Genomic DNA, 20,569 nt, shown 5'->3' with positions numbered 1-20,569 from the left:
GTTTCTCCTCTCTCTTAATATTTGCCCTGTTTTGGAGAAGATTTTCTCTGAGGGGACAGATGTTGCGACAACACACAGCCAACACAAAATGGCTGAAAATCACTTGCAATCATTTTACCCAGTTCCTCGTCAATTATGTTCTGTTTTGCTGGTTTTATAGCTTTTTGCATAAAGTGGCTCATAGAGCTCTGGGTTGTACATCTAGGCAGTTGTGACATTGCAGCAGCAGCAACAGTTGCAGACACACTAGCACCTTCATTAATAGCTGGTTCCCTTGCTTGTCTTTTCTCTTCAAATTGCACTGATGGGTGGACTTTTCTGATGTGCCTGTGCAGGTTATTTGTGGAGCCTGATCGATGGGATATTTTAACCTTCCACAGTCTACACGCTGCCTTTGAACTATCAATTAAATTGAAATGAGTCCAAATTTCACTGCGTTTCCTATCCATTTTATCACCTTTCCGCTTTCCACCGTGTTGTTTTTTTCGCCAACTTGCTCTCTCGTCTCCTCGTTCGTCTTGTTCGCGTGCTGCTCAGTGTGCTGCTGTCTTCTCTAACCCCTCCCCCTTCTCTAAACTGCAGCGTGTGTGCGCGTAACCCTCCCCTTCCCTCTTCTACCACGGATCTTGACCAATCACGTGCGGCTTTAACCGAAGGGGGGGGGGGGGAACAGGAGAAAAAAAAAGTCGGCTCCTATTCGGACCGGCTCCCAATGAGGAGCCGGCTCCCATCATTCACTTCAAAGAGCCGGCTCGTTCGCGAACGACACATCACTAGCGCACTGTGGAGGAATGCGGGGCAACTTTTTCCGCTTTCTTCCCCGCTCGGCAATCGACGACGCGCGAAGGTTTTCTCCGCAGGCCGGCGGCTCGCTCGACAAGTTGCTGCCCCGGGACAGCGGGTGAGTGCGAGCGGGGCGACGGCTCGACTTCGGCGGGCCTCGGACTCCGCGCGGCGCGGCGCGACTCGCCGCGAGCAAACTTTTGGAAAATGGAGGCGGCCCGCGCGACGCGACCGGGCGAGAAGATGACGAAGGGGGGGGGGGGGGGGGGGGGGCGCTGTCCGCCGCTGATCGCGATTCAGGACCATGGCTAACACTTTGCCAGACGCACTTTTCGCCTGGGCTCGTTCCTCTGCGGCCTCGTCGCCACCTCTGGGCCGCCCTCAACTTGCTCGCACCGCCAACTTAGTTGAAAAGTCAAGCGGCGGCGCGGCTAAATCACGACGCGTTCGTGCCGAGCTCATCCGATGTGCCTTCGGGAATGCGAATAGTTTGTTGAATACGAGCTGAAGTGTGACGGCTTTGCGCTGGAAAATACGACGACGACGAGAGCAAGGGCGGAACACTCTGCCGTTCTTTCGCCGATGTGCTCCGCGCTGCTGGTTTGTGATGGGGGGGGGGGGTGAAAAGATCGCTTTTTTGGGCTTGTTGTTTTTGCCGATTTTGCGATGCGGGCGCTGTCGACTGCTTCGGTGCTGTTTCAAAATGGCCGACCGGGCGTTTCCACCCTCTCAAAGTTGGCAAACTTTGTCACGGGCGTGTTGTGAACACAACGAAGCCATCGGGAGAAGTGATTCCAAACGCTTGCCGAGCGCGGAGGCCCGGGCCACTTTTTCTTTTTTAGCTTCTCGAGGAGCGGCCGGTGTCAAGCGCCTCGCCGCTTGTCACCGAGACCCGCGTGCGCATCTCTGCTCAAGCAACTTGAAGCACAGCAAGTAGGAAACGGCCGCCCCCCGAGTTTGGATTCGACGCCCGCCGTAGAAGCTTGGTGAGGAAAAGGACGACTGTCCGGCAAATACGGTTTGCCGTCATTTCGGAGGTTGAAGTTGGCACGGGTCCGCATGTCGATCCAGCGCGGTTTTTCTTGTCCCGACAGCGGAGAGGAAAACGTCCATCAGATGGCCAATAGCGGGCACGACTGCTCTGCTACTTTCCACGAACTTGTTTCGCGAACAACGCGGCCTCCAACCGAGACCGGCCGCTTCACAAAAGCCACGGCGGCGTTGGGACCTTTTGCCCTTTGGTTCCCTTCTTGAGCAACCTTGACGAGCCCCCTTGCGGTTGTTTGGGGAGAAAGGAGAACGAGTGCCTCGGTCACTTGATTCGCTTTGGAGTTTTGACAAAAGTAGCCGTGCAAAAATGAATCGTCAAGTCATCGAGTGTGGAACGACTTCACCGTTCGTTGAAAGTAGGAAGCGCCGAATTGTTTCGAGAGCTCGTCGAACTTGCGGCGGCTTCCATGCGAACGGCGCACGTGGCCGGAAGAATCCTCGATTGATTTTGATGATTCCATGGTTTGAGTTGGATGCGCTTGAATTGATCAGCCGTCGTCGATCACAAAGAACGTTTTTGCCCGTCGGCGTCAATCTTTTCTCGAGGAGTACCTGGAAGAGCAGATCGTGCAAAGCCAACGTTCTTTGCGTTTGTTCACAGTTTGACTTTTGCAAACGCTGATCAGCGGCTTTATGACAGGCCCAACCGGGCATTTCCCAAGCCGTCAAAGGCCAACCGAGATCCCGGCAGACGGTAGAGGGGCGGAAACGCAACCTCGTCGGTCGGTTGTTTTCCAAAGACAAAGCGGTCGTGTTTCAACTCCATTTCATGTATTCGTCATTTCTGTGGGGGTGGATGCAACTTTTGGAGGGGGGGGGGGGGGAGATGCCAGGTGGATCTGGTCACCCCCCACCCCCAAAATAAAATAAAATAAAATGTGGGATTTTATTTCAGGACTTGAGTTCGGCGCGGCATCGATGGGCTGGGATTTTCTCTCGGGTTCCGCTTGAAAGCCGGCCGACGTGCGGTTGCGGTGCGGGCAGGAGGCGGAGATGGCGGCGGCGTTCCCCGTGGAGCCCTTTCCGCTGATGGACGACGTCCGCGGCTCGCCGGCCCCTCAGCTTGTGATGCTGGCCAACGTGGCGGCCGTGGCGGCGGCCGACGGCGCCGGGGCCGACGACAAAGAGATGGTGGAGCTGAAGACGGTGGCGTGCGACTACTCGGACAGCGAGGACGAGGGCGTCATTGGGTGCGTGGCGGGGGCGCGGCGGGGCTTGGGGGCGCAGCGCTCGGATTAACGATTCCGCTCCTCGGCAGGTACGGCTACGAGAGCCGCGCCGGCGACGCGCCGGCCTTCTCGCCGTCTCCCGTCGTCTGCGCCGCGCGAGGGCAAAACGGCGGAGGGGAGGCCGGCGGCGAATTCCCGGCCCCGGACTCCGGCGGCCCCCGCCCGCCCGCGGCGGGCCGAGACGCGGCCGCGGCCGCGACGGCGCCGGCGGAGGGCGGCAAGAAGAAGAAGCCTTTCCACTGCAAGCCGTGTCACTTCCAGGCTCACGGCGAGGACGAGTTTGTGGAGCACCTGCGCACGCACGCGCTCAGCAAGATGGCGGTGGTCCACCGCGTGGAGGGCCGCAGCAAGGCCAAGGCCAAAGAGGCGGAGGCGGCTCCGGACTGCGAGGGCGAGGCGACCTCGGGGGACGCCAAAGGCCTGATCCGCTGCGAGCGCTGCGGTTACAACACCAACCGCTACGATCACTACGTGGCGCACCTCAAGCACCACAGCAAGGAGGGCGACGACCACAGGTCAGCTGCCGCCGCCGCGCCTCCTTTGGCCGTCGCCTCGGCGCTGACGCGTTCCCCCCCCCCCCCCCCCCCCCCCGTGTGCCTTTGGCAGGGTCTTCAAGTGCACCTTGTGCGCCTACAGCACCGTCAGTCAGTACCATTGGAGGAAGCACCTGCGCAATCACTTTCCCAGCAAACTGCACACGTGCACGCAGTGTTCCTATTTTTCCGACCGCAAGAGCAACTACATCCAGCACATCCGCACGCACACGGGTGAGGCTCTCCGGGCGGGTGGCCGCGCCCACGCCGGCGTCGACTAAGGCCGCGTGTCCCTTTCGCAGGCGTGCGTCCCTTCCGCTGCCCGTACTGCGACTACTCCAGCTCCCAGAAGACGCATCTGACCAGGCACATGCGCACGCACTCGGGTAGGTAGGGCACGCCGACGCCGCTTGTCGCGCGTTACCTCTGGGGAGGGAGGCGGGGTCGCCGGAGCCCGACCGCCGGACACGTCTTTCGGACCGTAGGCCGGCTATTCCAAAGAATCGCGACCGGCCGCCCGTTTCTTTCTCCCGAAACAGTAAATGCTGTTTCTGGCTCGGGCGTCATTTCATTCGTCCCGAGAGTCGGGGGCCCGGCGGACGCCTGGCCGAGGCACTCCCGAAGGTCGCTCGTCAAATGCGGTCGGTGCGGCGTCGTCATCGGCGGCGCAGATGTGCCGCGTCGCCAATGGCGCCGCGCGAAACAAGTCGGCGAGTTGCCTCGCGCCCCCCTTAATTTGCGAGGAAAAAGGCCCGTCCTCCCGTCGGCGATGTCTTGCCGAGGCAGGCCGACGTCTGACGGCGCTAAAGTGTCTCTTGGAACAAACGCTTTGTACCATCGGGAATGCTGACCGCGTGAGCCGCAGAGAAGCAAAGTTGCTCGCTCGCGTGCCGCACTTCATCCCGCTATCTGGAACTCTGTGCCGGAGCCCCCCGCCCCTCCCTTTTTTATCCCAACTTTCTCTTCTTGGGAGGGGTTCAAGTCAGAGCGTGCGGGCCAATCAGCACTTTGGACAGCTACGCTTGCAGGTAACGGGATGAAGCCTGGCGCACGAGCCAGCAACTTTGCTCGGCGGCAGATGGCACGCTCGACATTCGCCATGGTACAAACGGTTGGTGGAAGACGAGAACGTTTTCGCAGCGTTCCTCGTCAAGTTGCCGTGTCAGTCTTATGAACGTGCAACGCTGTGGTGCCCCACCTAGTGGCGGAAAAATGGCCTCGGCGTTTCCCACTCCAGGCGTCCGTCCAGGAGCTGATCCGCTGGTTTTTGAAATGAGCAATCATTTTCCGCCAAATCTGCGAGTCAGCCACCAAAAATGCATCTGGGTCGGGCCCGAGCCGCACCATCGTCGCCATTGTCCCGATTCTTATTGTTGTGTAAGCGCGAACGATGCACATGTCTTGACAAGGCTTCACTGTTGTGACTTTTGTTTGTCCACTGAAGCATTCGAATGGCGCAACGACACGGTAAACTCTTCTTTTTGTGGGTGTGTGTGTGTGTGTATGTGTCTTGAGGATTTGGAGCGAGGTGGTAGAAGTCAAGAAGGCGTTTTTCCTTGTCTTTTTATTTCCTCCGGGCCGCTCTCATCTCGGCGCGTATCAAGAGCGGATGCAAACTTCTTAAGCTCGGAAATCATTTGAAGTTGACGCGCGTGGAAATCTCATGCGACTCAACCCCTCATACAAAGTCAAGTGGGACGTTTTCCACCAAAAAGGGGGAGGCGGTTGTCCACCCGCCTTGAAAAGGTAGATGTGAAAATACATTCCAAGTCGGGGTCGAACAAGAAAAAAAGCGAAGCCCTTTTGCCCCCGCGCTCGTCGGCTGATAGTTTGCATGATTCAGTCCCTTCAAACGTTTCGACGAGATGTGACGCGTAAGCTTCGTTTTTTCCCGCAGGCGAGCGGCCGTTCAAGTGCGACAGCTGCAACTACCTGGCCGCCAACCAGCACGAGGTGACCCGCCACGCCCGGCAGGTCCACAACGGTCCCAAGCCACTGGCGTGCCCCTACTGCGAGTACAAGACGGCCGACCGCAGCAACTTCAAGAAGCACGTGGAGCTGCACCTCAACCCTCGCCAGTTCCTCTGCCCGCTCTGCAAGTACGCCGCCTCCAAGAAGTGCAACCTGCAGTACCACATCAAGTCGCGCCACTCGGGCTGCAGCGTCACCGTCGACGTCTCCAAGGTCAAACTGAGGGTCAAAAAACCAGAGCGGCCCGCCGAAGCCAACCCGGCTCGGGCGGAGGACGACGCGGGCGGGGAGCCGCTTCCCACCGACGAGCCGTCCGGGCCCGTCAACCTGTCGCTCGGACAGGGGGGGGAGGAAGAGATTTGCCGCGGCTCGGCGGAGAAGGCCGCGCGGGAAACCAGGCAAATGAAGAGTGGCGAGAATCCGCAGGACGCCGCGCCAGGCGCGGCCAAGGCCAAGAGAAGAGGCAAGAAGGCCGCGGGCGACGGGCCCGAGACGGAAAGGCCCGCGACGGCCGGCCGGCGAGACGGCAAGCCGAGAAGGGCCGGCGGGAGGAAGTCGGACCGAGTGGAACTCCTCGCCGGGCGCGCGGCCGCGCCGGAAGGCCCTCGGAAGGACGGCGGGGAAAAGTCCCAAAAGAGGAAAGCGGCCCGAGCGCTCGACCTTTCGCGGCCGTCTGCCCCGAAGGCCCGCCGAGCCCAAACGGGCAAGCGCTCGCCATCCACCGACAAACGCTCGTTCCCGTCCGGCTCGCCCGCCAAGAGGACCGGGAGATCCGCCGGCAAGTCCTCCGGCCGGCCGGGCGCTCGGGAAAGCCGCGCCCACCCGGACCGGTCCGCCCCCGCGCAGGCCACGGACGCGGACGCGCCGCCCGCTCCGGCGATGGACGCGCCGCCCGCTCCGGCGATGGACGCGCCGCCCGCTCCGGCGATGGACGCGCCGCCCGCTCCGGCGATGGACGCGGACGTGCCGCCCGCTCCGGTGGAGCCCTCCTCCGCGCTGCTTCCCGGCCGACGCGGCGAAGCCTCCGAGCCCGAGGATGACGAAGGTGTCCACAGCAGCCACGAAGGAGGCGACGGCGACGTCAGCGACGGCGCCTCGGAGGGCAGCGACGACTCCGGACTCAACGGTAACGGCGCCGGCAAAACGTCGGAGCGCCCGCGGACGCCCGCCTGTGAAGCCGCCACTCCGACTGAGCTCAAAGGTCACACGTGCATATTCTGCGACCGCCATTTCCCCGCGGAGCCCGAATACCGCCGCCACCTCAACCGCCATCTTGTCAACGTGTACTACATGAGCGCCGCGCCGGCGAGCGACTAAAGACGCCAGAAACGCCTTTGGTCTTGGGGAAGCCAGGGGCAAACCGTCAAACCGTTCGGGCAGCGGGTGGCGCTACGCTGCGCGCGAATCACAGCTTTTCTTGAACTTCAGCTCACGCTTGTCTTGTGTTTTATTGGGTGCAATATTTTTCTTTGTCGTCACGAATGAGCCGCGGTAAGTCGACATGACTTGATGGGGTCGCGCCGCCTCATCCATTCTCTCCACATCCAACGGTCGAACCTTGTTCAATCATGGCACGCGTGTCATGAAACCATTCGTAAGATGTCGACGCTCGCGGTCAAAATATTCAAAACGGTCGCGTGCCGAATCGGGCGGCCGCTCAATGTTGTGAAAATGTCCACGATGAATTCACCGACGCTGTCCGTGCGGTTTGCTTTCGGCCTCTTTTTCCACGTGGGCGCTTACGAGGTCCGACTCGGCGGGTGAAATAAAGTTTTCTTGATTGGATGATGTTGTCGTGGCTTTGCCTTCTTCTCGGCGGTCTTGGGCCGCCGCCTCGGGCCGCCGTCCCGCAGCACCGCCGGCGTCGGCGCTTTGTAGGCGGCCGACTTGGGGACGCGCGCCCCCTTCAGGGAAACCACGTGAGGGAGTAGCGGCGGCGTCCTCAGGCCGTAAGCCGCCGAGGGCGGCCCGTGAAGCCTCAGCAGCGGCAGTTGGCCCTCAAACGCCGTCACCGCCACCCAACCTGCACGGGCGGCCGTTTCCGTCACGATAGTGTGCGGGAGCCCGCCGAAGCGGCGGCGACCTACCTGCGGACGACAGCTTGATGTCGGCGGCAGCCTCCGCGTGACCTCGACCCTCCAGCCGGAAATCCTGAGGCACCAACGCCGGAAAGTCTTTCATGCGCTGCGCTCCTCCCGCCGGCACCTGCGGTCCAAAGCGCGACAACGCCGTCAGCGCCGCCGGCCCCGCCCGCATTTGCGATGCGGCGCCCGCCGCTCACCCCCAGCAGCTCACGTCCGGCGTGTTTCTGATAGACGGCGTCGGCCTTTTCCACGCTGCTGATGTGGACCGGAACTTGAGCGGAGGCCATGACGGAAAACCAGCACGACTTTTCCCCCTGGAAGTCGACAAAAAAATTCTGATTGCGCGTTTGGCGTTCCCTCAAGGCGCAGATGCCGGCCGGCACCCTTTGTGCTACTCTTCTTCTGATGATGATCGTTTCATTTTCTTTCTTTCTTTTGACACGGCCGTGCCGACACGTTGCCGTCGCTCGCTTGGTCCCACCAGCGCGAGCGCGCCGCTCCAAGGGCTGAGCCCTTTCGACCGGTTTATCTCGGGAGGGGTTAGGATGCCCTCCATCCGCTCGGCTCGCTCACTTGCCCGAGCGCGGTCGTTTCAAAGTGGGCCGCGAGCGCCGCATGTTACAGTTGCGGGTTTGTCAACCTTTTGAGAAGCGAGACTAGCGTTCTACGTCTGGTTTTGTTGGCGCCGACCTCGGAAAGTGTTTTTCCAGAAACGAGCTCTTTTGGAAAACGCAAGTGGGAACCACAGTTTTGTGCCGATAAGACAGACAGACAAATAATGAAGGGCAGTCGCCAAGCGGCAGAAGCCGGTTCCCAGCCGCTTCGACCACCGCTTGGCGAAGGCGGCCGATTTTGGACGTTGAAGAAAGGCCAAACAAAAGACGCTCGCGAAGCGTAAATGGACTTCGGTGCCGACGGAACCCGGCGCGAGCCGATATGACTTTGCGCTCTTGTCCGACGGACCGCGTCGTCTCGCGTTGCCTGCGTGTTCCCGAGACCAATTTGCAGCCGCCGCCGTTGAGCGGAAGAGCTCGCAGTTGTCACGATCGGGTCGAGGCGTCGCCGGCGGAGAAAGACGACAATGACCGCGCATCGGCGGCAAACGAGCGTCGCGGCCCAAGGCCGCCGATCGGCCGTCGCTTCTCGCTGACCTCCAGGAAGTCGATCCTGGCCAGCGCGCCGACAAAGAGGCTCATTCCGGGCTTCAGGACGAAGGTGCGAGGGACGATGGGCCGCGCGGGAACCACGGCTCGCACTTCCCGTTGGTCGAGCAGGCCGAGGATCTGCGGACAGTGGCGCGACGTCGGTCTCGGTCCGGGAGAAGCCGGCCCGTCGCCGAGGCGGCACTCACGTCGCGTTCCTTCGCGATTCCCGGCGTGTCAAACAGCCAATGCGAATCTTTCAGCTCGTCGGGGGTCGGCGCGCTCGGGCCGGCGTCCTCTTTGCCTGCGCGTCGACTTTGATCGGTTAAAAGAGGCGCCCGGCGGCGTCCGTCGCCCGATGGCGTCTCACCGGCGCCGCCGCGTTCTCCGTCGTCGCCGTCGTATTCTCCGAAGGCCAAGGCGTCCGGATCGAAGGCGACGGTTTCTCGTCCGACTTTGGGCAGGAACGTTCGACCCACGCGACCTGGGCACAAAAAGAGCGGCGGCTTGGGGCCCCGGGCGTAGACGGTCGCGGCCCCGCGGCACCGCCCTCTTCCTGCCCCGTACCGACTAAGTATCCCTGGCGGCGGAGGTCCTCGGGCCGCCGCGGCGCCGGGTCGTCCTCCGTCTCTCGGCGGCATTCCTCGAGGCGCCGGTGCCGTCGAAACATCCGGTACGGCGTGGGGTTGACGATGGGGAACTTGAGCAGGTCCAGAGTGGTCCCTGCCCGGGCGTCAAAGGAGAAGCGCGAGCGCCGGTCATACGGCAGCCTGCCAAAGTGCCGTTGGGCCAACTGGACTGGCCCATAATCTTCATGAAGCGTTTCGGGGCTAACTCCCGTCTGTCAAAAACACGACAACGCCGAGCGCCTCGATGACTCGACGCCTCGGCTGCAACGACGTGTTTGCCGTCCGCCTCAGAGCCGGCAAAACAAAACGCCATTTCCGTACTTTTGGGGTTGCCGTTGGAGCGACTCCACGCAAACCGGACTTCAAAGAGGACGCCGGCAGTCCGTGCGTTTCGCTCAACGGCAGAAATTTGGGGAAAAGAAGTCCCCGTTGCCCGAATGGGCCGGCGCTTTGCCGTGATTATTTTTGGGCCGGCGCCATCGACAACTTTTCAAGGCATTTGCTTTTATCCGCGTGGTCGGCGACCGCGAGCTCCAGTTGATTTGTCCGGCGCCGCGGCAAACGATCTGATCCGCGGTCGTTCTTTTTCAAGCGCAGACCGGCGGACCCCCTCGGAGAGGCTCTTCCGCCGAAGGCTAACGCAAAGAAACGGGGACGCGCCGATCGGGGTTCTCGACACCCTCGGTGTGGAATTTGGGAAGCGTTTCGGACGAAGGGCGCGAGCGGTCCTCGAGGGCTCACCGGGCCACGGGGAAACGGTGGCTTTGCCGACGACGTCGCAGGCTTCGGACTTGCAGTAGTCGGACCGGAGCAGCGCGTTGAAGAGCGTGGACTTGCCGGCGTTGGCGCTTCCCACCAGGTAGACGTCGCCTTTGTACTTCCACGCCCTCTGCAGGCCGGAGACGAGAGCCTCCACGCCGTAGCCCGTCTTGGCGCTGATCAGGTGGACGTCGCTCACCTGAGCCCCGAAGCCGGCGTCCCGGCACGAGCGGCCCAGCTGCCGTCGGATTCGCCGCAGGTAGTCGGGCGAGTCGGCGGGAAGGAGGTCGATCTTGTTGCCCAGCACCACGACGCGCTTGTCGCCGCCCACCAAGTCCGGAAGGTCCGGCACGACGGAGTCGGGGAGGTCCAGGAGGTCCGCCACGAGAAGCACCAGCGCCCTCTGGGAGCGGATGCGCTCCGCCGCGCGGCGGAACTCGTCCTTGGACACCTGCAGCTTGAGAGCCTTCTGGTGGTGGCGCAGCAAGTGGCAGCGCTGGCAGGTGGCGCCGCGGAGGCGGTCCTCCCGCAGCAGCGCCTCGTACTTCTCGCCGGGCAGGAACCCCGGGATGGCCGCGTCGGCGCAGTGCAGGGCGGCGCCGCAGCCCGAGCAGCCGGTCCCGCCGACGGCTCGCTCCGGATCGGCCGTCTCGTATATCTTGCGCTCGTCCTTCAGCGCCGCCTTCTTTTTCTCGCCGGAGGCCTCCGCGCTCGGGAAGTCGGCGTCGCGGAACTCAATGAGGGATTCCGCCTCGGGGTCCGGTCCGCCCGCGTCTTTCAAACTGCGCTGCGTGCGAGTGCGCCGGGGAGGAAGCGCGGGCGGAGGCCGGCTCTGCCGCCAGCGCACGCCCGCAGCCGCCGCGTCCTCCTCTGGATCTGAAAGGACACGAGAGGCGTTCAAAGAGCGGCCGCTGCGGGAAACGGGACAACAAAGGGGAAGGCCGCTCAACAACGCGATGGGGCTCGTCGTCCCAAAAAGCAACTCTGCGCTTCGAGGGGTGAGGCCGGGATGACGTTTCGGTTCATCAAATTCGCTTCCTAAGTCTGTGGAACGAGAAGTATTTATTGTTTTGTTTGTTTGTTTTCAAAAATAGATAGACAGACGGATGAAAGGCGTCATCGTTTGAAATACATTTTCCACACGATTACTTTTAGTTTGGACACAAAGTTGGATTTTCTTTTGATGAGGAAAATTATTTCCCAATTTCCGTTTGGGTGAACTCTCTGAACGCGGGTCAAAGGACGGCAACTCTGCGGTCACGGTGCCGCATCTCTCGTCAAGTCAACGACAAGATCCTCTTCTGGTGCTCACCGAGGACTTTCAAAAAGACTCAAAGGCCCAAATAAACGTCTACTCCACACTCCACCCAGTCTAGACTGGTCTATTCTCACCCAGGTCAACAAGGCACAATACGAAAACCAGCTGCGGGCCTGGAGGGCCCCCGTCCTGCCCGTTTTCCAGCTCTCGCGCCTGCAGCACACCTGCTTCGGATGAGCAGCTCATCAGCCATCTCTGAAGCAGCATCGGAACGTTCCCGATGATTTGAATCAGGTGCGTGACGTGTCTCCCGGGAGAGCTGCAAAACAGGCAGGACGGCGGCCCGCGAGGACCCACTTTGGACACCCCCCGAGTCCTACGCGCAGTAGTCCGATTGAAACGAACCAAGACGATCCAACACGGCGAAAGCGCGACACGTTTCGCCGACGGCGCTTGAAGCGCGCTGCCGACCTGCCAGCTCTTCGAACCAGAAGCGTTCTTCCCGCTCGGGGTCCACGGTGCAGCCGCGTTCGAGTCCGCCGCGCGTTTGGCTGCTCGAGGGGCGTCCCGAAGCGGCCGTCGAACCCGGAAGCGACAGGCTCCATCTTGCGGAGCGCCGGAGCGCGAGCCCCAAGGTCGCGGCTACACGCGCCGCATTCCACATGCTTCTCTCGGGTCGGATTTGGCGTGACGTCGCTGTCCTTCCTCTTCTTCCTGATGCGTTTAACGGCGGTTTACGAACTCAACCGGTGCATTACCGCCCCCAACGATCTGCCGCGGTAACTGCGTGGGCTAAAACGCTAACCCGGTAGAACGCGAACATACCATTATTTCGAATAATGTACAAAACTTTCGCTTCTTAAATTGTTGTATATCGCCCACTTGTCCTCGGCAGTTGAAGTCCAAGTGACGGACGCCGTCCCAATGTTCACCCCCAACGCCCTCCCCGATAAAAACATAAACAAGAGGGAAATGAAACACGTGACCGACCCGCTCTATGACGCGCTCTGAAGACGTCAACGAAAACTTTGTCACTGCAACTTTTGGATGCTCGCTCTGCACTTGTTTTTTTCTTCACGTTTTGAAAAATGATTGGCTTTTCACGCCTCCCGGCTCGCTTCCGCCTCTCGCCGTACGCTCACGTGAGTCCTCCAAACGCGACGGCATCGTGCAAAACTTTCAGCTTGACGCTCGCGATTTATTGCACCGCTCCGAAAACAACTCAAGTCGCCTTGGTGGCGTACTTGTGCGTGCTCCTCGCGTCACGTGACATCGGTCACGAGACGACACGCGTCAGCCGCTGCCAAGCACAATCAAATTGCAACGTTTGATTCTGGCAATTAAAACGGATTCCGGAATAGAGTCTCTCTCTCTCACACACGCACGCACGCACACGCGGGCCCTCGCACCTCGCACACAGACACAGGTGATCTTTAGACAGGCTGGAACAAATGTTTCAAGTTGAAAATTAACCAAGGCAGCCCGTAAACTAACAAAGATTTCTTTGCTGCGTCTTTGTTACCGATTTGTTTTACTGTTTATTGAATATGTTAAATTGCTCCATGTACAGCACTTTGTATGCAGCGATGGCTGTTCGAAAGTGCTCTATAAATACAATTGAATTGAAATGTTTTTCCTTGCCAAGCACCAAGCACAAAAAAGGCCAAATATGATGTCATCACATGAAAATCTCAAAATTCAATTTATTCAAAAGCATGTTAGCAACCTGGAAAGAACACGTCAACACGTTTATGTCAGAGGTTAAAGACAAATGCGTGTGTGTGTGTGTGTGTGTGTGTGTGTGTGTGTGTGTGTGTGTGTGTGTGTGTGTGTGTGTGTGTGTGCGCGTGTGCGCGCGCCCTCTCAGCTCTGGGCAGGCCTCTCAACAGGAGCCCGAGAAGAAGGAGGAGCCTTGTACGAGTTCCGCACCTACCAAATCCGTCCGGACCGAAGCTCCGCCTTCCTAGAGCTAACCAATGAGAAGATTCACCTCAGGACCGCCCACTCAGAGCTCATTGGCTACTGGAGCGTCGAGTACGGCGCCCTGAATCAGGTCTTCCATATTTGGAAGTACGGTGAGGAGTCGGAAGTCAATGAGTATGTCGGTCGCAGGGGCCCCGCCCCTCTGGGTCTTGTGAATAAGCTCCGCCCTCCCTTCCCCTTAGACTCCTTCAGCCATCGCGCAGCGGTGCGCGCAGCGCTCGCTCAGGACAAGCATTGGATCGCAGAGTATATCAGGCTGGCCATTCCGATGCTCACGTGTCAAAACAACCACGTCGCCGCCCTGCTGCCCTGGAGCCGCATCAGCGCGCCGCCGCGCCACGGAGGTCGGCCGCGCCGCGTCAAGTCGTCTTACGACGTTCTGCGCCACGCCGTGTCAAATCGCACCGCGTCACGTCAAGTCACGCCATTTTGCATTATGTCCCGCGATCTCGCTCGTGCCATGTCGCATCAAGTCGCGGCGCGTCACGTCACGTCACCCCCGTACGCCACGTCGCATCAAGTGAGCTCCATCGCATCAAGCGATGCCACGTCACGTCACGTCAAATCAACTCGGCCCGCGGCACGTCGTCGCCACATCACGCCTCTGTCTGCAGCCCCTTCGACAGGCCACCTCGCGCGCGACCTCATTTGCTGACGGCGTGACGTCAAACGCGTCAACGTTTGATCCAGCGGGCGTCTTTGGTTGTGTTAAAGCCGCGACACGCGGCCTGTTTTTCAGGCGCGTTTGAATTGGCCTCCTTCAGGACGCGCCCGGGCGCCGCCGCGCTGTGGGCCGCTCCTCTCGGGGATTCCGCCGCCTGCCGTGACGCCCGCTTGCTCGCCGCTTTCCACAGCGACATCGGCCACCTGGACACAGGTCAGTGCCACGCGCGTGAGCACCCGCGCGCGCGCGTCGCGTTAACGCACGTGCGGTGTTGTTGCCCTTGCCAGTTTACACCCTGCGCTGGTTCGAGAGCGCCGACGAGCGGCGACGTTTGGAAAGCGACGCGGCAGGTGAGAGGCCGCCCGGCGGGTCGCGGCGTGGTCGCGACCTCCGTGAAACAGAGCTCGATGCGCGAGTGACACGAGTGTCCTTCAGTGGCGCGCGGACTCGGCCTGCTGCGATCCCGGAAGACCCAAGTCATGTTCCCGTGTTCCTTCTCACTGCTCAAGTGACGGAAAGTGGAGCCGTCGGCTTTCGTCAAACTCTGTCGCCACCGAGACACCGAAACCTGCGTTTGGCTTCCAAATAAACGTGGGCAACAAAGTTTGTGTGCGTGTGGGTGCGTGTGCGCGCGCACACCGCCGTTTGTCACGTCTGCCATTCAAAGGGCCAGACGCAAACAACAACAACGTGGAGCCTGTTTGATGACGACTCGAGCGGAGGACTTTTCCCGAGCGTTTGGCCAATTGTTCGGATCAGCCCACGGTAACGGTCGCCGCCGCTCGCCGAGCCAATTTCAAGCCCCTGGTTGGCTCGGGAGAGATGGAACGGGATGGAAAGCCGTCCCCGAAGAACAGGATCGAAGACCCTCGCTCGATTTGGACGTTCCAAAAAGGAAAGCCGCAAATTGAGACGTTTTTGGAGTTCAGGTTTTGCAGAGCGGTATTCTGGACTCGCCGTCTTTGAAGGCAGGCCCTCAAAAGGAACAATGAAACAAAAGCCCAAAGCGTTGCGATCAATGAATTGTGGGCGTTGTCCTTCCCGCGCAGACGCACAAAGGTGCCGAGCGACCCGCGGTTGGTGACGCGCGGTTTCGGCGCGACGTGTTTTGTCCCGGCGGCTTGTTGTCGGGTTTTTTGCGCTGGCTCAGCAGAGTCTGCGATCGCCGCGCCGCTGATCCCCCCGGCTTTAGACGGCCACAAAAGCCCCGTCGCAACACGGCGGGCGCGCCTATATGTACACGTGGCGCGCGCGAGGCCGGCCCAAGCTTTGCATCGGAACCGGGCCGACGCTCAGCATGTGGCGCGGCCGGGGGCTGCCGCCGCTCTTCGTCTGTGTCTGCGTCGCGCTCGTCCTCCGCGCCTGTGAGTCGCTCTGCCCTGGAAACGCCAGGCCAGCCAAGCCTCGGTCGCTCACCTTGCAAGATGCTTCTTCTTTGCAGATGCTGAGGACCGAGACGGCATCTTCAGGAGGGTAAGGAATCTTCCCCTTTGCCCTTGAGAAATTGCTCGCCCGCAATCGCGGCGCTCACCGAGTGCCGGCCGCCCAGCCCGTTGTCCGCCTGTCGCCTCCGTTGCAAGGGCGAGAAATTCCAGCGCGTTGAAAGGCGGGCGACACTTGGTGTGTGTGTGCGTGTGTGTGTGTGTGTCACCGTACGTCGCGGAAACGATTGCGAGAAAAGACCCGACGCATTTCAAGGAGCGACCGGTGAACGGCGCGCAAAAGTCTCCATTCACGGGGACGCGTCAAAAGGCGGCGTTGTGTCGCCTCATGGCACAAAACAGCTCGGACTCGTCCCCGGCGTGCGTATTTCGACTCGTGCCCACTTCAACCGATGAAACTAACAGCTCCTATATTTTGTTGTTCTACTTCTTCCTTTCATAACTTTGCTGCTGTGAATTGGGAATTTCTCCATTGCGAGACTAATAAAGGTTTTCTTATTATTATTATTATTATCCAAGCAATTTTGGATTCCCAGGGCATGAAGCCTTTTTCTTTTTCCCTTGGGAGAGCCCGATAAAAAAAACGCTTCGTGTCAGAAAACTGCCGTGAATCATCATCAAAATTCACAGACTCATCCTGCCGCGCGCTTCTCAACCTCTGCAAAGATGGGGCTGAAGATTTTCCATTTTCTGGACATGATGCCTTTTTTCTCCCCGGAGATATTATTGAACTAGGGTTTAATGTCACTTCAAAACGCTGAGCAAAATTCACCCGCTCGCCTCTAAACGTGTCAACATCAATCTGTGACAATTAAAAAAGAAACAAAAAAACGAGTGCGTGACACAAAGCTAGAGGAAGACGTCCATGTCCGTAAAATCCAAAGTATTGCTGCGATCGTTTGGATTATTATAAAAAAAAATTTAATCGTTTTCAGCATCGGTAGAGGTGAGTGGGACAAATAAAGGATATCTTGTCTTATGCCCATGTGACTTTTGGTGACGACTGGTCGTAGCTTTCTGACATGAAGCTTTTTCTCTCCGGCGGAAGGGGTCCGCCAATGCTCCATGAAGTGTCTCCAGTCGGTCCAGAACGCCGCCGCTCACCTCTTGACTGGTCCTCGTAAGAGGAAGCGCGTCACTCCTCCTCTGGCGTCCCTTCGCTGGCTCCCTTTTTAGAGTTCCTTTCAAGATCCTCGGATTTGTTTTCAAATCTTGAAATGGCCTCGCCTTTCCCCTACGCCCTGCGGCTGAGCTCGCCCCCTCGCCGCCCATCTTTCAAACTCGCCTTTCAATTTGGCTTTTGAGCGGCCACCCCGCGCGCGTTGGTGAATGGGAAGTCGTTCTGAATTCCGAATGCGCATGGCCGCAGCATCCTCGCTTGCAGAACGCACGGACGGCCATCGCCCGCCCTCCCTCCGAACCGAAAAAGGCCATCCGATTGACGCGCGTTTGAAAAAGAAACAATTGCAAGAGATGAGAAATAATTAGAACGCATCAGACGCCAGAACTTTGGCACTCTCGATCCTATTTGCGTGCCGAACACACAACCCGATAACAGATACGAAGGATTCGGTCTTTGCTTTGACCTGCGCTTCCTTGACAGATGGCGAATGCGATCCTCAAAAAAGCAGCAGGAAATAGCCCCCACGCATTCACTCAAAGTATGGCGAAGCCCAATTTTGGGGTTTCCGCAGCAAAAACGAGACCAAGTTGTGCGTACGCATAGAACACCGCCGCTCGCTTCAGGCCTTGGCGCTTCTCAAGCACTTCTGTTCACTTTGGCAGCACAAAGTGGAGTTGCCGGGGGTGCCGGGTGGTGCGTGACCTTTGTCGGTTTGTTTGCGGTGTGTGTGTGTTGGCAGCCCCAGTGCAGCGGCGCCGCGTTGACCCGAGCGTGTCCGCTGGACTACTCGCCCGTGTGCGGCAGCGACGGGATCACCTACCCCAACGAATGCGCTCTGTGCATCAGCCAACTGTGAGTTGACCGCGACGCCTCCGGCGGCTTTCGACGGGCGGCTCGACTTTGGCGGCCGGCCGCAAACTTGTCGCATTTGGGAGTTGGACGACGAGCGGCAATTTACAATCCCAAACGATTGTAAATTGAGAGGTTCGTTGTTTTGAGTGCATAGCTCTACTTTACGAATGACAAAAGGAGAGTTGGAATCCTGAATGCAGTTTATTAAAAGGGAAAAAAAAGCACGTTCGAGAACACAACTCTCGTAACTAAAATCACTTCCTGCTTCTCTTACTTTAACAGCCAATCAGAACCTAGCAACATAAAGACATGTCCAAGCAATTATTAAACAACAGAATATAATTTAGGTATGCTTAACATGAAATAATATGATGCTCAAACATCAAATGATAATTAATAATATGACATAAGCTTACATGATCAAGAACTCTGCTGGAGAGCATTCTGCTCAGGCCTGAAACCGAAACTTTCGCCTAAGCGCTCGCGCACGCAGTCACGTGACCTTCGCGCGCGCGTGTGTGTGTGTGTGTGTGTGTGTGCAGGGAGAAGAAAGTGGACATTGTGATCGTGAAGGACGGGCCCTGCTGATGACCTCAGAGCATCGCATTTTTTCGCGCACACACACACACACGCACACACACGTTTGTCTATTTTTCATGGAGTTCCTTCAAAGCAGACTGCGATTTTTCTGACATCTTTTGGTAGTCACGTGTGCAAAACGACAAACCAAAAGATGAATGTTGATGTGACAAACTACACTTCAACGGAGTAAATAAAGACGTCGTGTTAACAAACTGAGGTGTTGCGCTCACTTCTTGCTATGCTAACGTGTTAGCCGCGCGATTGCTGCGGCCACGTCCACGTCAACACGCCGTTGCGTTGCGCTCGCTTCCCGCTTTGCAATTTGCAAACGCTTTGGCCGTCTGACTGATGAGGTCGATTGCGGCGCCACCTTTCGGAATGCGGTCGCCCATCAAGTGAGGAAAACGCGCTCGCCCGCCGGCGGATGTCGAGCAAGTGTCGTGATGACGCGCCGCTCGGGTCATGCGAAAGCGGTGCTTCTTGACCTGGCTTCGGTGAATCGGTCGCAGGGCTTCGACGGAGCCTCTGCCGTGGAGGTGAAGACGCACTCGACTCAACATGTCAATGAGGTACGACACGGTTCATTTTGTGCACAATTCAAAAACTTAGACTTGATACAAATTGTGTTGACTTTTTTCTGTTTTTAATACATGCGTTTTTTATGTCTTGAATTCGTAAAAAAACAAAATAAATCATATTTTTATTTTTATTCTCTAATGAAGGGTTCGCTGAACGTGCATATGAACTGGTTGGGTTCGGTACCTCTAAGAAGGTTAAGAACCACTGTTCTCGAGTAACCGAATTCTCAATGCCCAAATGTCAGTACCGTGATGTGTCCCAATGAAATGTCACGTTACTATTTGCAGTTTGGGATCAAATGGATTTCTTTTCTGCTCATGGCTTCATAATGATTTGATTGGTTCTTCTTTGGCAAACGTCACTCAAGCTGTCGTTACCATTCACGCCACTGGAGAGAGCCTCGTGACGCCAAGCGAGGGATCCGTGAGCTCGAGTGCCCGGATGTGGCCCCAACGTTTCCTCTTTCCGTCTTGATCGCCGCGCGAGATTCATTCGTGAATGAAAAATAAATAAATTATATATATATAACAAATTCTAGGTATAAAGAAAGACATTTGTTAAAAACAGAAAAAAGTAACTACAATTTCAAGAGATAAGTAGACTTTTTTTTAAAAAGTGTACGACGTACTATCACGGCTGTCGCACGGCGACAACTAAGCGAACTCCATTTCCCACAGCTCTGATTGGACAAGCAATGTCACGTGATCATCTGCAGCCAGTGATGGCTAAAGTGGGCGTGTCATACCTCATTGAAATGTTGAGTCGGGTGTGTCTTAACCTCCACGGCAGAGGCTCCGTCGAAGCCGTGAGACCGATTCACCGAAGCCCTAAGGTTCGATCGAAGCCAGGTCAAGAACCACTGCTCTAGAACAATGTTTGTTCTTCGAAAAACAATGACAAGCTTTGGAATGATAACGACTCTCAAGACTTAGAAAACAGTAGCCAATATCACGACCACTGGGCTTCCTCTGTTCATGAATGAGGGCAGTGTTTTTCAAACATTTTTGAGCCAAGGCACGCTTCTTTCATTGAAAAATCTCGCGGCACACCACTAGCTAAAAATGTGTAATGCTTCTTTTAACAATAAGCGTGTTATATTGTTCCTATAACCGTTTTTTAACATTGAAGAATCACTTTATAACAGCTTGAATTGGAATCAAATAAACACAAAGAAAAAAAGTGTTTAATAATCTTTCATTTTTATTGAAAAATGGTGCTATGTTAACTAACATGACGCCAGTACGGTGCCAAGGTCACGCGAACATGGCACACGGTGCTAACATGAGGGCAAAGTGATGTTAGCATCACATCATACCAGGGTCACGCTAGCACGTCGCTGAGGTGACGCGAACACGGCGCTATCTTGACGCGGAGGCGTCCGGTCAGGTGGCGCTTCCTCACTTTGTTTTGATGTCCGACTCCATATTGTCTCAGACGCTTCCTGTTTCCTGGCTGCGGGCTTCTGATTGTCTTTGGCGGCGAGGACGAGGAAAGGAAAGGGGAGGACAGGAAACTCCACCAGCTCCCCGCCACCCGCTGAGAGGCTTGTTTCCGTTGCGCACAACCAGCGAAACTTGAAAAAACCCCAACGAACGCCTCTCCTCGTCATCCTTGCAACCAACAAAACTACTCCTTGCTCACGAGCGCATCATGTCACCTGATAGCGCACGCTATTTCTTTCTTTTATGCTCATAACGACATCACGCGACCGCACACGAACTTCAAATTGCACACAAGCAAAATGGAAGGAGGTCCAAAGTGGCATGACGCTTTTCCATCCATCCACCCGTGAGCAAATCTGCGGATTGAATCGTGTGCATTTCATGGGCCTACAACCGGAAGTTAGTCCGACTGGCCTGCTTTTATTTTGAAACGCGGACGCCCGGAAGTGGTGTGCGTCGTCGTC

The 20,569-nt window shown here is 57.7% G+C and overlaps 4 protein-coding genes across 11 annotated transcripts; 3 read left to right on the top strand and 1 right to left on the bottom strand.

The window, feature by feature from the left end:
• Positions 1 to 752: 752 nt before the first annotated feature.
• On the top strand, positions 753 to 7,351 carry rest (RE1-silencing transcription factor). Of its 2 annotated transcripts, XM_086105598.1 has the most exons (7): positions 780 to 901; positions 1,699 to 1,769; positions 2,729 to 3,023; positions 3,092 to 3,577; positions 3,669 to 3,829; positions 3,898 to 3,981; positions 5,493 to 7,351. In XM_086105598.1, the coding sequence occupies exons 3-7, from the start codon at positions 2,827 to 2,829 to the stop codon at positions 6,881 to 6,883; spliced, it is 2,319 nt and encodes a 772-aa protein (XP_085961724.1). In that variant the 5' UTR covers positions 780 to 901; positions 1,699 to 1,769; positions 2,729 to 2,826; the 3' UTR covers positions 6,884 to 7,351. The 2 variants fall into 2 exon arrangements, with proteins under 2 accessions (XP_085961723.1, XP_085961724.1); XM_086105597.1 differs by lacking the exon at positions 1,699 to 1,769 and having other exon boundaries at positions 753 to 901.
• On the bottom strand, positions 6,996 to 12,102 carry noa1 (nitric oxide associated 1). Of its 5 annotated transcripts, none has more exons than XM_086105602.1 (9): positions 11,844 to 12,102; positions 10,163 to 11,056; positions 9,360 to 9,515; positions 9,163 to 9,276; positions 9,002 to 9,096; positions 8,802 to 8,933; positions 7,848 to 7,964; positions 7,654 to 7,771; positions 6,996 to 7,589 (listed from the first exon to the last, which is right to left on the bottom strand). In XM_086105602.1, the coding sequence occupies exons 1-9, from the start codon at positions 12,100 to 12,102 to the stop codon at positions 7,306 to 7,308; spliced, it is 2,169 nt and encodes a 722-aa protein (XP_085961728.1). In that variant the 3' UTR covers positions 6,996 to 7,305. The 5 variants fall into 5 exon arrangements, with proteins under 5 accessions (XP_085961728.1, XP_085961730.1, XP_085961725.1 ...); XM_086105604.1 differs by having other exon boundaries at positions 11,910 to 12,102; XM_086105599.1 differs by having other exon boundaries at positions 9,002 to 9,276.
• Positions 12,101 to 14,688, top strand: nipsnap3a (nipsnap homolog 3A (C. elegans)). Of its 3 annotated transcripts, none has more exons than XM_086105607.1 (6): positions 12,101 to 12,187; positions 13,306 to 13,513; positions 13,604 to 13,765; positions 14,161 to 14,298; positions 14,373 to 14,435; positions 14,521 to 14,688. In XM_086105607.1, exons 1-6 carry the CDS (start codon positions 12,101 to 12,103, stop codon positions 14,595 to 14,597), a joined length of 735 nt encoding a protein of 244 aa, XP_085961733.1. In that variant the 3' UTR covers positions 14,598 to 14,688. The 3 variants fall into 3 exon arrangements, with proteins under 3 accessions (XP_085961733.1, XP_085961731.1, XP_085961732.1); XM_086105606.1 differs by lacking the exon at positions 12,101 to 12,187 and adding an exon at positions 12,280 to 12,580; XM_086105605.1 differs by lacking the exon at positions 12,101 to 12,187 and adding an exon at positions 12,272 to 12,580 and having other exon boundaries at positions 14,373 to 14,688.
• A 12-nt stretch (positions 14,689 to 14,700) lies between these two features.
• On the top strand, positions 14,701 to 18,296 carry LOC147209535 (putative pancreatic secretory proteinase inhibitor). The gene is made up of 4 exons (XM_086105608.1): positions 14,701 to 15,449; positions 15,527 to 15,558; positions 17,390 to 17,502; positions 18,045 to 18,296. Exons 1-4 carry the CDS (start codon positions 15,320 to 15,322, stop codon positions 18,088 to 18,090), a joined length of 321 nt encoding a protein of 106 aa, XP_085961734.1. The 5' UTR covers positions 14,701 to 15,319; the 3' UTR covers positions 18,091 to 18,296.
• The last annotated feature ends 2,273 nt before the right edge of the window (positions 18,297 to 20,569 follow it).

Source organism: Hippocampus guttulatus, chromosome 2 (genome assembly GCF_054856545.1).
Source record: "Hippocampus guttulatus isolate MCC_2025c chromosome 2, RoL_Hgut_1.0, whole genome shotgun sequence".
NCBI lineage: Eukaryota > Metazoa > Chordata > Actinopteri > Syngnathiformes > Syngnathidae > Hippocampus > Hippocampus guttulatus.
The sequence above is the reverse complement of the archived record's forward strand: the minus strand, read 5'-3'. Positions and strand labels throughout refer to the sequence as shown.